Raw genomic sequence first — 15426 nt, 5'->3', positions numbered from 1 at the left:
AGTTTCCAGTTTCTGTTCAGGGCACTGAGGGTAACAGTAGCAAAATATTTTTAAAAGACAAATGACTTCCAAGTTCTTGTGATCATTTTCTCCTTGATCATTCTGTGCTGTTCTTTATTGCATGGATGTTTCTCTTAAGTAATAAGCACTAAATAAATAAAACTTTAATTGGGCTCTGAACTTAGTACTACAGTGGTCTGCCCTTTTCCAGGATTTTGCTGAGTATCAATTATCTGCAATTAATTTCAATCTAAAAAATACTGAGCGGAAAATTCCCAGAGTAAACAATTGTCAAGTGTTAGGCCCGAATCACCCTTTGCGCAGGGCTCCATGCCGTGTGCCCCGCCTGCCCAGTGGTCACTGGGTAGCGGTCTCGGCCACCAGTGCTACTGTCTCCATGTGCGCTGCCTGTGCATAGTGACCCCTGTGCTGTGTTTGCTTGGTCCCCTGGTGGAGGCACGAAGCACTGTGAGGACAGAGCATGACAGGTTGAGAGAGGCCACATTCGGGTGACTGTTACTGTGCACTGCTACAGCCCCCCCAGTAGGCTGCAGAGCTGTTGTGTGTATGGGAAACAGCACATCTGGGAGCCACTGCTACCCCAGGTTTCAGACAGACACCAGCGAGGCTTGAAGGGGAGCCTTGGGGCTTTGGTTATTTCCTCTCCTTTCTGCGCATGTCAGTTTCTGTCCCTCAGCGGCCTTGTAAACTATGTAGAAGGAATGTATGATGTGCTTTCCCGTACCCTTAAAACCAAGCCTGTGGCTGGGCAAGTCGCCCATAGGATCCCCACAGCGTCGGGAGGGTGTGGCCCTTTCCTTGCAGCTTCAGGTCTTGGCCTTCAGTGTCAGTGATGGTTGCCTCTGCAGGGCTGGATCCGGGAGCTGGGCCCTTCACCTGAAAGCCTGCCTTTTTTGTTTCATATTTTTCGAAGCATTGGTAATTGAACCCACCTTCACAATGAGTTCCATCCCCAGCACATTTTTAAATTTTAAGACAGGGCCGTGCAAAGTTTCCTGGGCTGGACTTGAACTTGCAGTCCTCTTACCTCAGCCTCTTAGTGCTGAAATTACTTTTTTTCCCCTCTGCTTGGAGACTGAACCCAGGGCCTTCTCATTGAGCTACATCCCTGGGTCCCCTCCCCTTTTTAATTTTTTTTTTTTTTTTTTTTTGTGGTACCAGGGATCGAACTCAGGACCTTGTGCTTGCAAGGCAGGGGGCAGAACCACTGAGCTAAATCCCGGCCCACCCTCCCCTTGTTTTTGAGATGGGATTTCACCTAAGCTTTGCTCAAACTGGCGATCCTCCTGCCTCAGCCTTCCAGAACGCTGGGGTCACAGGTGTGCACCCCACACCTAGCTTATGTGTTTTTGTTTTCCACACGACCAGCCCTTGAAGCCTTCCTTCCTTGGTTAGTTTTGGCAGTGGTGTCCGAATTCTTGGCTGCTCAGAGACTCTGAAGAAATCATTTGTGATATAGAAGGTGTCGCTTTCCACAGAAATCTCCTGGCTAGAGAATTTGCAAAGCCATTTCCACAGACCCTGTCAGATCGTGTTCCCTGTTTCCCCCTCATTATTTTTCTTCTTCCTGTTCGCCCGTTCCTGTGTGAATTTTCTCTCCCCTTCTCTGTGAGGCCCGTGGTGTCTGTCTCATTTTCACACCTGTCTTGCAGGCAGATGTATGCATTTCAGACATGTGCGGATCTGCTGGGGAACCAAGAGAATGTGCGTGAATATCAGGGTCCCCTTTATTTCCTTTGTTTTAATTCTCTGGTGATGGGGATTGAACCCAGGGCTGTGTGGATTCTAAGCTCCTGCTCGACCCCTGAGCTAACCCCAGCCTGCTTTTCCTAGCTTTGATCACGTAGTCCTTTTTGTCTTTGGGCCTGGAAAGCACATCATTGTTTTTAGATTTTCCTGGTTTGAATCCACCGAGGAACCCATGCTACTTCTCTGGAATGAATTGTTATTTTCTGTAATCCATTCATTCATTCTTTGAACTAACTGCCAGTATCTTCATTGATATGTGTTTGCTTTCTCTGTGCATTTGGAACAGAGCTGCTGGTTTGGGTTTTTGTTTTGCTTTAATTTCTTTTCTCTCTTTTTTGTTTTTTAATTTTTAATTTTTGATTTTTTTTTTTTTTTTTTTTTGAGATAGGGTGTCTTTGTAGTGCAAGCCGGCCTTGGCCTTGAACTTGCAGCCATCCTCCTGCCTCAACCTGCGGCCCCTTTTTAAGAATAGTTTTGCTTGTCTGACTTAGGAAGCCAATGCCAGACTGTGCCAGGCTGATGGTTGTTAATTCTGCCTTCTGGTTTAGCTGGAAGCCCATGGTTTGCTGACCTAGCAAGTGGCTAAGTGTGTGCTGTTCCTTCTGAAGGCCATGAGGCTGGCTCTGAGCTCTCACATGCTCACAGCTGGCCTGGCTTCTCCCCTAGGAGCAGGCTGCACCCTTCCAGCTCCCAGGTCCCAGCTCCCAGCACACACTGGCCGCATGGGCCTGCACAGAGGCTGTGTCTGCAGAGCTGCTGTCTCCTTCGCGGAGCTGGTTTCACAGGAGGTGGTGTCCACAACGCTTCCCGCTTCTGCTGTCCCTGCCGGGAATCTCCGCGGTGCTTCTGGTGCCCTCTGTATGCCAGGCCCTGCATTGGCTTTGCAGGGCCTCTGCTCACCCACAAGTGTGCCTGCTTCTCTCCCAGCAGCGCCCACACTCAGGCCCTGAGCGGCATACCTGGTTGAGGTGTGTGGTCAGAAGTGTGGAGGCTCCCAGACATTTTTGAGTTGTTTCGGTCTCGGTGAATGGGAACTCTTGAGATGCTCGTGGCCCCGATGAGTCCCCCAGGCACCAGGGGTGCTGATTAGGGCCCTTCCGCCTCGGTGGCACCTGATGGCCCTGCAGTGACCCTCACATTCCTAAGTAGCCTGGTAGGACGTTGCCATCCGGCACCAAGGGGCCTCTATGGCTGGCTCCCCATCATGAGAAAGGAGGTGCAAAAACTATTTCTTAACATTACAGAGGAAAAAGAAAGAAATACGATGTAGCAGTGTTGGCGGAGGCGCCCTGCATTCTGCATTTGAGGCGGTTGCATTGTCTGATGGGAGTGTGTGTCTGGCAGCTGTGCTCGGCAGCTCTGTGTCACTGGTGTACAACACACAACCCCGTCTGTCAGCTTGGGCGGAGGAAAAGCTGGTTCAGCTTGTGGCCTTGGGGCTTCAGGGAGGCTGTGCATCAAGCGGGAGCATGTGACAAGAGGCGGGGGCAATAGTTCACGTTAAAGTTTTACAGATGCGAAAGCCAAGTTAGTGTCAGAGTGAGTGGGAGTGGCTGCCGCTCCTGCACGCAGGCCAGCCTGCAGCTGTGTCCTCCTGCAAGTCAGCCTGAGCCGCACTGCTGGTGATGGCCCCCAGTCAGGAGGCAGTGATAAGCCGGGTGCACGATGCACGCCTGTTGTCCCAGCCCTCAAGAGGGTGAGGCAGAAGGATCCCAAGTCTGAGCCCAACCTGGGCAACTTAGTGAGACCCTATCTCAAGACAGAAAGAAAAAAGAAGCGGCAGCTATGACTCTTGTTAGGAGGTGTCTGTAATGCTTAGAAGTCAGGACTGTGGGTGCAAAAGGAAGGAGCCGTTTGCTTATGAAGGCACCTGTTTGGGTGATGCAGACCGGCAGTGCTTGCCATCTGAGGAGACAAAGCCACTGCTTGCACCACCCGTGCTTGCCAAGCATCAGCTGCGCACCGGCCTGTTGAAGCCTGGGCAGGGGATCGACAGAGCCCGCACATCACAAGGCTCCGAGTGCTGGTGGGACTGAGTCCCAGGGGCTGTACATGGAGCTATGTCCCAGCCCTTTATTTTTATTTTGAGGGTTTCCCTAAGTTGCCCGGGCTCAGACTTGTGATCCTCCAGTCTCAACCACCTAGAACTGGGATAACAGGCGTGCAGCACTGCACCCAGCTCCGTGAAGCCTTTTCTAATGTCCCCATATGTGGGTAGACCGGGCATCACATGGTGACAGCTCTGCCCATGATGCACTGCAGGTGTGACAGCGGTTCTGTGAGCTGTTATTGCCCAGTGATAATAGCTGGCATGATTTGTAGAAGTGCACTGAGGTGTGCAAGGGACAGAAGGCCTGAGGATGCATTTCCCAGTATGCACCCTGTCCTGAGTGACGTGTGGGGCGCCACTGCACACGGAAGAGAATGGTGGCAGGTCAGTGGGCCTGGAAAACCCTTGTTTAAGAGCATTAGGCTCGAGCCAGGGATTTAGCTCAGTGGTTCCGCTATCTGCCTTGCAAGCGCAAGGTCCCAAGTTTGATCCCTGGTACCAAAAAAAAAAAAAAAAGAGCACTAGGCTCACTGGGCATGGTGTCGCACGCCTGTCATCTCAGCACTCTGGAGGCTGAGGCAAGAGGATTGCTGTGAGTTGGAGGCCAGCCTGGATGACACAGTGAGACCCGGTCTAAAAAACAGAAGAGCACTAAGACCTGGGCTGGAGGTGGCTCAGTGGTGGTGCACTCTCCTGGTAGGAACAAGGCCCTGGGTTCCATCCCTGGGTACCACAGAGAGAGAACAAATACCGAGCACTAGGGTCTCACTTCTGAGACCTGGAGTGTTGCTAACTCAGGCAGGATAGGACATCCCCATCTTGAACCCGGCCTGGGCTCCAGCCCGGGGTTGCTGCATGCAAGCCCTCACCTGTCCTTGTCCTTCAACCTCCGGCCAATTCCTTCCCCGGGAGAAGTGTGATTCTGTCCCAGCCCTTGTATCCGAAAGCAGAGGGCCTCCCCTCTGCTTGAGCTCTTGCAGCTGGCAGCTCCTCCACAGTGTCGCCGCACAATCCCCACATGTAGCCTCCAGCTGAGAAGGCTCTCTCTGGGGCTGCAACTCGCTTCAGGCCTTGGCCCTGCCCGTCTGGGATGCGTGGCCCTTGGTGTGGACAGGAGGGGCACACAGGCTGCTCCAGCAGCGCGCTTAGTGCCTTTTCCCTCTCCCAAAGCTCCCCTCCCTCCCAGCTGCTTCCCTGGCTGCCATCCCCAAGGCCTCTAGTTCTTCCTCGGGGAAGTGGAAACTCTGTCCTCCTTGGACACTTGCACTTTTTTGTTTGTTGTTTGTTTGTTTGATACAGAGTCTTGCTAGGTAAGACCTTGGCTGGCCTTGAACTCACAGTGATCCTCCTGCCTCAGCCTACCGAGAGCTGAGATCATAAGCTTGTGCCACCACGCCCCCGGGTGGCATGGTGGGCCTCAGCATCTATTCTTTTTGGCTGTGATGGAGACAGGCCTTGCGGCCAGAGTAGAACCACAGGAATGATGTGGAACCAGGGGCCTTTCAGCCTGGATCCCTAGCCTTCGGTGCCTTGCCCCTAAGCTTCTCTCTGCCTCCGCGCCCCCTGCTCCCCTTTCCCTAGGGCCCCTTGCCTCCCGCTCACTCTCATCCTCCAGGCCTGGCCACAGGCACCCTTTGGGCACTGTGCTGCTCCCCAGTGGATCAGGGGCAGTCAGGGCCTTGGGGTCAGCTCTGAACGGGGCTGGACAGTAGCTCTAAGCGTGTGGGGCAAGTGGGGTGTCGGGAAAGGTGAGATGCATGCTCGGGTCCCAAGCGCTGTGCCAGCCCGGGGCCTGGAGAGTGTGGACTTTTCAACAGTGGTCCCTGAGTCACTGCCTCTCGGCCCAGTCTTGTGCTTGGCGCTGGTGCTCACTGCCATCTGCTGCTGCCCGGCTGGCTCTGATGACATCATTTAAATGTCACTTCTAGGGGGCAGCCTGACAGCCCCAGCCCTGCTCCAGCTGCGCCTGCTTCCCATGTCAAGCTCTGCTGGCCATCCGTCCTCTGCCCGACCAGCAGCCTGCTCTGCTTGGCAGGTGGGGATTTCGGTCACCTCTGGCCTCTCCTGTGGGTCAGCAGGGGCACCCCTTCACTGCCCTGCGGCCTGCATTGTCCTTGCTCATTGGGCCAAGGAGGCCACCTGTGTTTGACGGGGACCTATGTAAGCCCCAGACTTAGCCAGCAACCAGGTGCTGAGCATTTGCCTGAGAAGTAATTGTTTTTTCCTTCTCTTTCAGTGGTTGATATCACAGCAAGTATCCTTTCATTGTTGGGAGCATCCTCTTTTGCCTTGTGGTGCTGAGACTGGAAGGTGGAAACCAGGGCCTGCCACCTACTAGTAGGCAAATGCTCTGCCCCTGAGCTGGGCCCTGCCCTGTGCCATGCCCTGGAAGTAGGAGGGTGTTAGAGCTGGAGTCCCGCCCCACGTACCACCTGGAGGGACCCCATGCTGCCCTCCACCCTGCCCCGCCCAGCCCAGCCCGGCCTGCTGCAAGCTGGAGGGTCACTGGGGACAGGAGGACATGGGGCACAGGACATGGCCCTGCTGGACAGCCACCCGAGCCACAGCCTTCTAGACTGACTGCCTTGCAGTGTGTTCTTTCTTAACCAGATGCCTCTAGATCCCACAGTTTGAAGATGTTAAGTTCGAAGCGGCTAGTCTGTTGTCTGAACTGTACTGTCAAGAGGTAAGAACAGACCAAGGTTTCTGAAAGCAAAGTCTCTCCCTGTCACTGCGGCCCAAAGAAAGATTGAAGACTGGGGCTTGGGGCCCATGTGGTGGTGCACACCTGTAATCCCAGCACCCAGGAGGCTGAGGCAGGAAGATTGTCTCGGGCTGGCCCCTGAATTACATAGCAAGACCATGTCTCAGAAAGCAACCCCCCACCAAAAGATTGAGGCTTGCAGCAGCCGAATGCCATCTGCCTCAGGCTGGACTGTCCCACCGCGGGCTCAGGTGGCCTCTTTCTGCCTCTTTAGTGTCTGGGATGGCAGGCCAGAACCACCAGCCTCGTGCCCGTCTGGCTCTGAGTATTTCTGATTACAGGGCTCCCTCTCCAGCCCTGAGAAAGTCATTTCAGGGCTCCCTTCAGTTACCAAAACCATTGGCTGCTCAAGGCCCTGCTATAAAATGCATCGTGAGGGCCGGGGATTTAGCTCAGTGGTTCTGCCGCCTGCCTCGCAAGCTCAAGGTCCCAAGTTCGATCCCTGGTACCAAAAAAAAAAAAAAAATGCATGGTGACAAGCCGGGGATGTAGCTCAGTGGCACCACATCTACCTGGCTGGCAAGGGCAAGGTCCTGAGTTCAACTCCCCATACCAAAAAAAAAAAAAAAAAAAAAGAAATGCATAGTGTTATATAGAGCTTACAAGCATCTTGCCTTGTGTTTATTATTATTCATTGACTTTTTGCCATGCTGGGGCAGACCTCAGGGCCTTGGCATGCCAGGCAAGCGCTCTACCCCTCGAGGCCGCCTGCCCCCGCCCTCTCCACGAGGTAAATCACCTGTAGTTGGCTTGGGCTGCCTCACGCAGTGTGATGCTGTCTGGACAGTTTATACTCTGTTGTCTAGGGACTCTGATGGGGAGAAGAGAGAATTTTTTCTTTTTCTCTTTTATGGCAGCACTAGGGGTTGAACCCAGGGCCTTGTACATGTAAGGCCCTCAGATACTTTGGATCTGTGGTTGCTTGACTCCATGGATGTGGAACCCAAGGACTCAGAGGGTTTTCACAGGTAATCATTTGCTGGCAGGGGCCACGGAGCGTTTTTTAACCCAGACTGAAAACAGCTTTCTTTGTAACCTAGGAAGTCTGTGTAGGTTTGCCTTCCTCATCTGGTCCCTGATTTCAGTTGCAGCTGAGCATTACCTTCCCCCCTTTTGAATAAAGACTTGTGGCTGGGCACGGTGGCACACACCTATAATTCCAGCTATTCAAGAGTCAGGACGCTGAGTGGACGCAGGAGGTTCGATGGCCCCATGTTCCAGTCTGAGCACACAAAAGTAGGGACTGACATTCATGTGATGGCGCAGGATTTAACTCTAGCTACTGTCAGTATAGTTGGATGAGAAGTTATTTTAAGAGTGGTGCAGAAATTCTCCAGCCAGCAAGTCCAATGAAGCAAGTCCAATGAAGTATCTTTTTTTTTTTTTAGTACTGAGGCTCAAACTCGGGACCTTGTGCTTGTGAGACAGGCACCGGAACCACTGAGCTAAATCCCTGGCCCTCTCTTTTCTTTTAATAAACTGGCAACCTGAAAAGAACCCTGAGCGAGCATGATCGGGAACAGCCTATGGCCGGCAGCTGTGCTGAGGCCTTGACTGCTGGCTTATTGGCCTGATGTGATCTTTTCTTTTCAGAATTCCGTGGATGCAGCAAAGCCACTGTTGAGGAAGGCGATCCAGATCTCACAGCAGACCCCGTACTGGCACTGCCGCCTGCTCTTCCAGCTCGCTGTGAGTACCGGGGCTGTGACCAAGCCACCATGCCAAGTGGGTGGGGACACGGGGACCTTTCTTTAACCTGCCGGCAACCCCCTCGTCCCAGGAGGGTCTGGCTGGGAGGTCTCCTGTCAGTCCCGTCCACACAGTCTCCTCAAACCTTCCCCACACACATGTGTCTGCTGGCAGGGAAGCGGCAGCCAGGTGGTCCCAGTCAGTATGTGGTGTGTGTTCAGGGACCCCAAGATCAAGACTGAACCCCTGGGTTCCTCCCACAGCTGAGCTGGCGCAGGTCTCCCTGCTCAGGCTTTCGGGTTGAAGTTCCACTAGACACTTACCTGGGGAGTCCTCAGCAGCCCCACAGCACACCAGGGACCCCTCCTAATTCTGGGACCCCCACAGGCCACCCAGGAAGCACTCAGGAGCACACCCTGGTGCCGTCACCCAGGGCTATGAGCGTTAGCTGCTGGTTCTGCACCGTTGGGTTTAGATGATGTATACGCTGGGCAAAGCAGGTGGAGTGCAGCTCTGCACCCAGGACGTTAAGGCTGATGAGATGATTGGTTAATTTAGCTCTAGGGCTGGGGATTTAGCTCAGTGGTGCTGCCACCTGGTGCTGCCACCTGCCTCCGCAGGTGCAAGGACCCAAGTTCGATCCCAAAACCAAAAAAAAAAGTGCAAATTTTGCTCGAGCTGCCACTGACATGTGGGGAGGTGCAGGTGAACTTGCTTCAGCTGAGCAGCCAGGGTGGGCCCTGTGAAAAATGCGAGTGGCAGTAACGGTGTCTGCTGTCTCCTTCGCAGCAACTACACACGCTTGAGAAGGACCTGGTGTCGGCCTGCGACCTCCTGGGCGTGGGGGCCGAGTATGCCCGGGTGGTGGGGTCTGAGTACACACGGTAGGTGCCACCCACTGCGCCCTCCCATTCTCCTAAGTAGAGAGAGCATGACCATCTTCCTCCTGACCCCAGACAGGAATGGTGTTGTCTTGCCTCGGAGAGCCACACAGGTTAAAGCTGCAGGGTGACGCCTCTCCTGTTGGTTTATGAAATAAACAGCTGGACAGTTGGCCAAGGGGCAGCCAGCATCGTCTGCAGCCTGTCTTGAATTATAAAGGTGCCCATAGGACTTGTTCGGCTACTGCCCTTCCTTGTGCTGATGACTTTGGTGGTATGGGGCACGGGTGGCAGTGACGTAGGTGGAGACCTCAGTGTCCACTTGCTCAGGGTGCTGAGGAGCTCGGTGAGAGCAGAAGGCAGACTGAACTGGTGTTGGTGTAAAAGAAGGGACATAGGATGCTCTTGTGCATGAAGCCCTTTAGCCCTTGTGGAGTCTGGTGCCCAGGGATCACAGTTCAAGGGTCAGAGGCCACGGTGTCCCCAGCACCCTCTGTGAAGCCGTCTGTCTCTGTCCCCGCACAGAGCAGCTCCTTAGCAGGCCAGCATGCCGGGCCTCTGGAATGGTCCACACAGGGCCTTTCTGACCTCCAGGGTGGCCAACCTTTTGGCCTGCCTAGGCTACTCTGAGTAGAGAGGAATTGTCTTGGCTTGCACGTAAAACGTTACTATAGTTTATGTGTGTAAGTTATAAAACTTCTTTCTTGATATGTATTTTTTTCTTATAATGTTAAAAAGGACCAAAATTAAAGGCAGATCACAGGTTAGACATCTCTCTGACTTCCGAGGGTGTTGGCACCATACAGGCCCCCCACACTGTCACCTTCCAGGATGCTACCTGGGTGGGTGGAGCCAGCATCTGGCCACCCTGTCATACCATCCGGCCCAGCCCCTCACATCTTAGGCCAACCTGTGACCTGTGTGTTGCTGCTGTTGCGAGGTGTGGCAGGCCAGCCAATGGGGCAGTGGGATGCTGTCACAGTCACTTGTGAGCCTGGGCCAGTGTCCTCTTGGGGCCCAGCCTGTGACATCCTGTGGCCTGTGCAGAGCGGTCCGGGCCTCCACCAAGGGTCAGCACTGTAGGTCCCCAGCTCAGAGCCTCCTGGCCCACACATTTCCTATGTGACAGCATGGGGACCTCTACACAAGGTCGTCTGTGCTGACTTCCAGTCAGGTGATGTCGGGGAACTGGCGTATGCAGGCAAGTGGCCTGGAGCACGGCAGGGAGCCCAGCTGCCCAGTGCATGGCCTTGCCACTGGGCAAGTGCAGCCTTGACCTCCTCCCTGGGACTCCTCACTCACCTGTGAAGTGCAGAGAACGATGCCTGCGTGGTGGAGTCTCGGCTACAGCGCGTAGCGACTCTGAGCAGACTGGCAGGGTGCAGCACAGGCTCAGTGCTGGCAAAGGCCTTCAGGGTTAGTACAGTCACAGCCGGGGCTTGCAGTTCTTCACAGTGCTGGGCATGGAACCCAGGGCCTCTGCCTGCAGGAAGTGCCCGCCCTGGTACAGTGCCCTGGGGAGCCTGTGGGGTTTAGGTGCGGGCGCTCTGCCTGCCTCCTACCTCTGCCGTTTTCTGAACATGCCCTGTTAACGTGCATCTCATTACTGTTTCTGCTGATGTCCCAGGCCTACCTGAGTTTGTCCCTAAACCCTGAGGGGACTTGCCCAGTTCACAGATGCTGCACTGAAGTGTTCAGGAGCCAAGACTGTCTCCTGCCCCTGCCCTGTGTGTCCCCTGACACCAGGCCCGTCTGCTGTATCAGACATGGAGGTGACTCCCAGCGTCCCCTCCTCAGCCCTGCCCAGAATGTGGCTTGCTGGGCATCAAGACCACTCCAGTACTAAGCCATACAAAAGAGCAGTACAGACAGAATAGGACCCACTGTGGCAGAGCAGTGAATAAAAGGTGCCCTCGCTGGGGACTGGTGATTGTCATTCCTGAGCAGCCAGTTACCCCAGGAGGCTACAGGCCTGACTTCCCACCTCTTTCCAGGGCGCTGTTCCTGCTCAGCAAGGGCATGGTAAGTGAAAGCTGGGCACTGGCGATGCCGGCGATGCCTGCGCTGCCCACAGCTGCAGCCCTGAAGGGAGGCCCCTGCCCTAGTGGCCCTTGACTCCAGGGTGAGGCGGGAGCGAGGTTGGGGCCGGCTGGGTTTGGGGTGCACTCAGTCAAGCCCTGTGACCCCTGCCCGGCCAGCTTCTGTTGATGGAGCGCAAGCTGCAGGAGGTGCACCCACTGTTGACACTGTGTGGGCAGATCGTGGAGAACTGGCAGGGGAACCCCATCCAGAAGGAGTCGCTGCGTGTCTTTTTCCTGGTGCTCCAGGTCACCCACTACCTGGATGCTGGCCAGGTGCGTGGCTCCCCTGCTCGTGGAAGGGCTGTGGGGGCAGGACCGGCATGGGTGTGTGCCAGGGGCTCAGGAAGTCCCCTACCATCATCCCTTCCCATGGAGTTTCTCCTGCCATGTACAGCCTCGTGCTGCTGCGGCATGTGCTGGGCACCATTGTGCTTGTGGGCCCCGCTGCCTCGTGTCAACACAGTGACATGCGGCCTCGCCTGGCTCACGGCCAGGGGTCCTAGAGCCAGGACTCAGCCAGGGTCTCTCACTGGGGATTCTTTGCTGTCATCCACTTGAGTATCCCCATGTGGCATGTGCCCTTCCCAGCATGCCCCAGGTTGGTGACCTTCTTAGCCTTTCAGGAGTCGGGGCCACCCTGTGCCCTCAGCCCACTTGGGGTGACCACTGGCAGGTCCTCTGAAGGTGCTGGAGCCACAGGTGGAGCCGGGCAGTGGGGAGGCCCTGTGCCCCACTGTGCCCCAGGGCAGTGTGCAGCAGACTGCAGTCCCAGTTTTCAGAGAAGCTTGAGGGGCCCAGGTTCAAATTCTGGGTGCAGACAGGCCCAGGAGTAGGAGCTCTGTCCCTGTCAGGACCCTGGGTGTCAGAGGCCCCGTCCCACCCAGGCCCCCACCAGCCGCCCAGCCTCTTCCTGCCTGCATGGGTCTGGCTGCAGGAAGGCCAACTGGTGCTTGGGCAGCATCGTGGGGGACAGGCCCTGGTGTAAGCCCAGTATCTGGGGCCCCACAGAGGGACAGGAGTGGGCAGAGCTGGGAGGTGGTGGCAGCGCTTAGGTGTGAGTGTGTGCGCAGGTGAAGAGTGTGAAGCCCTGCCTGAAGCAGCTGCAGCAGTGCATCCAGACCATCTCCACACTACATGACGACGAGATCCTGCCCAGCAACCCCGCCGACCTCTTCCACTGGCTGCCCAAGGAGCACATGTGCGTGCTCGTCTACCTGGTGAGTCCCCGTGGCCGGGCCCAGGTGGGGAGAGGACCCCGCCGAGCTGACCGCTGCCTGCTCTGTTGCCAGGTGACCGTGATGCACTCCATGCAGGCCGGCTACCTGGAGAAGGCACAGAAGTACACGGACAAGGCCCTCATGCAGCTAGAGAAGCTCAAGAGTGAGTGTGCTGTGCTCTTGCTGCACCCCCTAGTGGGCAGCAGCCGCCGCTGCCTGAGCCATCTCGCCTCTTGGCAGCTGTCGTGACCACTGAGGGCAGAGCAGGCCCGGCCTGGGCCAACCGACTGGCCGGGGCCTTTGTCCTACTTCCTTTGCTCCACCTGAACTCGAGCCCTGTGGGGGCCTGCCAGGATGGTGGTGCTCTGCTGAGAAAGGTTGTGGCTGCTTTTACCGTCTCTCACCAACATTGTGACGTGGATGCGCCCAGGCTGAGACCAGCAGCAGGACTCGGCCCATAGTAAAGCTGGATGCAGTCGTGCACACCTGGAATCCTAATACTTAGGAGGCTGAGGCAGGAGGAATCATGAGTGTGAGCCCAGCCTGAGCAACTTAAAGCTCCTATCTCCCAAAAAAAGAACTCAGCCTTTGCCAGTGTGGAGCAGATCCTTTGGAGGTCACAGCTTCTTTCCACGTTTGCTTATTCATTAGCTCTCTGGGACCAGGCACCTTTGTCAGCCCCAGACCCAGTGCCCCCATGTCTCTGGCTGGCTCTCCGTCCTGTTACTTTCCCTGTCTGCTCCCTATGCCCCAAGCACTCCTAGAGAAGAAGTCTACATCCAGGCTGAGGATGGCCACTCAGGGTTGCCACTGCCTGCAGCCCCGTCTCAGAGCCTCGAGATCGAGGGCAGAAGGGCTGAGGATTTAGCTGTGGTTCCACCGCCTGCCTTGCGAGCGCAAAGTCCCGAGTTCGATCTCCGGTACCACAAAAAAAAAGAGAGAGAGATTGAGGGCAGCTCCGGCACTTTTAGAACCCCTGTGTGCAAAATGCTCCTTGAACACTCGGGGTATGGGTTCAATGATCAAAAACATCCCTCCAGGAATTTTCTTTCTGCAGGCCAGGTTCTGACTGTGTAGCCCCGGCCAGTCTAGATTCCTGAGTTCAAGCCACCCTTCTTCTTCAGCCTCCTGAGTAGCTGGGACTATGGATTTCTGCTGCCCCACCCAGCCAAAAGTTGGCTCTTTTGGGGGACTGGGGTGGAGGGGATGGAAGCCAGGCCCCAGCACATGCTAAGCACAGTCTCTCTACAGAGCTGCATCCCAGCCAGGACTTCCTCCTTGGGAAGCTCTCCCAGTCAGCCTTGGCTTGAGCACCCATACCTTGGGGGAACAGGGAGGTGATGGGCAGGTGGCAGGGACGGCGTGGGCCTCCATGCACACACACTCACAGCTGGCTCCACCCGCAGTGCTGGACTGCAGCCCCATCCTGTCATCCTTCCAAGTTATCCTGCTGGAGCACATCATCATGTGCCGCCTTGTCACAGGCCACAAGGCCACTGCACTGCAGGAGGTAGGTGGGCAGGGACGCCCCAGCCAATGACCAGAGGTAGCTGGGTCTCAGCGGCTTGGACCAGGGTGTCCTGCAGAGTCGTCTCGCTGTCACTTGGATCAAGGATCTGATACAGAGACCTAGCATCCCTGTCGGTCCCAAGAAAGATCCCCTCACATGGGCTCTGGGGCATGGGCAGGACTCCCGTGGGGAGGGAAGGTGGGCACATCCTGCAGGACTCTGTCCCGGTTTGGGTGGCAGCCCATGAGCACACCACCGGCTGTGGGCCGCCCTCGGGTGCCTCTCCAGAGCCTGGGCCCAGGTGACCCGTGACCACGAGCTGCTCTCCCGGCAGATCTCCCAGGTCTGCCAGCTGTGCCAGCAGTCACCCCGGCTCTTCTCCAACCATGCTGCACAGCTGCACACGCTGCTGGTGAGTGCTTGGGGCCGCGAGTGTGGGGTCCATTGCTCCCCTGGTGCACCGTCACCCAGGCAGGGTCTGGAGCGTTCCCAGTGGGCTTCGTTCTGTCTCAAGTCACCGTAGGCCTGGGAGTTGGGTGTGGTCTGGTGCCAGGATATAGCAGTCATCAGGCTTACGTGTCATGCCGCCCGGGTGCCACTGCATGTGGCCCTGATCTGAGGTCCCCGGGCACCACTCCATGACAGCTCCTCCTCCCCCAGGGTCTGTACTGCGTCTCTGTCAACTGCATGGACAATGCGGAAGCCCAGTTTACCACAGCCCTGCGGGTATGTTGCTGCGCCTCCTTCCAGGCTCCAGGCTGTGACGAGGATGGCTGCTCAGTCCTTGTGCAGTGCGGCTCTTCGCACAGCCCTGGCAGGCTGGTGTCTTTTGTGGGATGAGGGATGGCTGGGGCCAGGCCTCTGCCCAGAGTGCGGTCCCCAAGGGCAGCCACAGGGACACCATGCCCAGAGTCCTTGGTACCTCCAGGCCTAGCTGTCTGGTGTTATAGCCAGGGTCACCCTGGGTGGGTCCTGCGCTGGTCTGAAGCTGTGCCCACATGAATGCCAAGTGTCTGGGACATGGGGCCAGGTCTGCCTGCCCAGCATCTGCCCCTCCAGGGTGTGGGCAGAAGAGGATGCCTGGCTTCAGGGAGAGGCTCCATCGGGAGGCGTCAGGGTCCTGGCAGGCCCTGGAAAGAGGCTGGTACCACATGGCACCAAAAGACCCGAGCCTTCTCACCAGCACCAGACAGGGTGCCCACCTCCACCCTGACGTCCCCCAGGAAGAGGCAGCCAGTGACCCCCTGCTCCCAGGGAGCCCTTGGTAGAAACCTCAAGGAGAGGACTGCAGGGCTTGGGTGAGGCCGCTGCGGATGTTCTCTCCATGCTCCCTCCACAGTGCTCTCTATCTGGGCACTGTGCTCCTGCCCCAGGCCTCGGAGACCCCGGAGCCTGGGCAGTCAGAGCTGACAGTGCCTGCACCACTGCCTCTACCCTGGTTCACTCCTGCTGCCCCCTGTGGCA

The 15426-nt window shown here is 56.4% G+C and overlaps 1 protein-coding gene across 10 annotated transcripts in view; it reads left to right on the top strand.

Moving 5' to 3' along the window:
• The window catches only part of Mau2 (MAU2 sister chromatid cohesion factor), a 32856-nt gene that overhangs the window by 4047 nt on the left and 13383 nt on the right, over nucleotides 1-15426 (top strand). For all 10 annotated transcript variants that reach the window (XR_015447597.1, XR_015447596.1, XR_015447598.1 and 7 more), the window contains exons 2-12: nucleotides 6057-6074; nucleotides 6441-6506; nucleotides 8178-8273; nucleotides 9063-9157; nucleotides 11149-11176; nucleotides 11353-11508; nucleotides 12306-12452; nucleotides 12525-12615; nucleotides 13859-13962; nucleotides 14297-14374; nucleotides 14623-14688. Coding sequence is in view for 4 of the 10 variants with exons in the window: in XM_004873435.4 (XP_004873492.1) it covers nucleotides 6057-6074; nucleotides 6441-6506; nucleotides 8178-8273; nucleotides 9063-9157; nucleotides 11149-11176; nucleotides 11353-11508; nucleotides 12306-12452; nucleotides 12525-12615; nucleotides 13859-13962; nucleotides 14297-14374; nucleotides 14623-14688 (945 nt within the window). In the remaining 6 variants the exon portion in view is untranslated. The remainder of the gene's footprint in view (nucleotides 1-6056; nucleotides 6075-6440; nucleotides 6507-8177; nucleotides 8274-9062; nucleotides 9158-11148; nucleotides 11177-11352; nucleotides 11509-12305; nucleotides 12453-12524; nucleotides 12616-13858; nucleotides 13963-14296; nucleotides 14375-14622; nucleotides 14689-15426) is intronic.

The sequence above is a fragment of the Heterocephalus glaber genome, unplaced genomic scaffold, assembly GCF_053883595.1.
Source record: "Heterocephalus glaber isolate CG9 unplaced genomic scaffold, H.glaber_assembly_v1.0 deba00001761, whole genome shotgun sequence".
Taxonomy (NCBI): domain Eukaryota; kingdom Metazoa; phylum Chordata; class Mammalia; order Rodentia; family Bathyergidae; genus Heterocephalus; species Heterocephalus glaber.
This window is presented reverse-complemented; position numbering and strand designations above follow the sequence as displayed.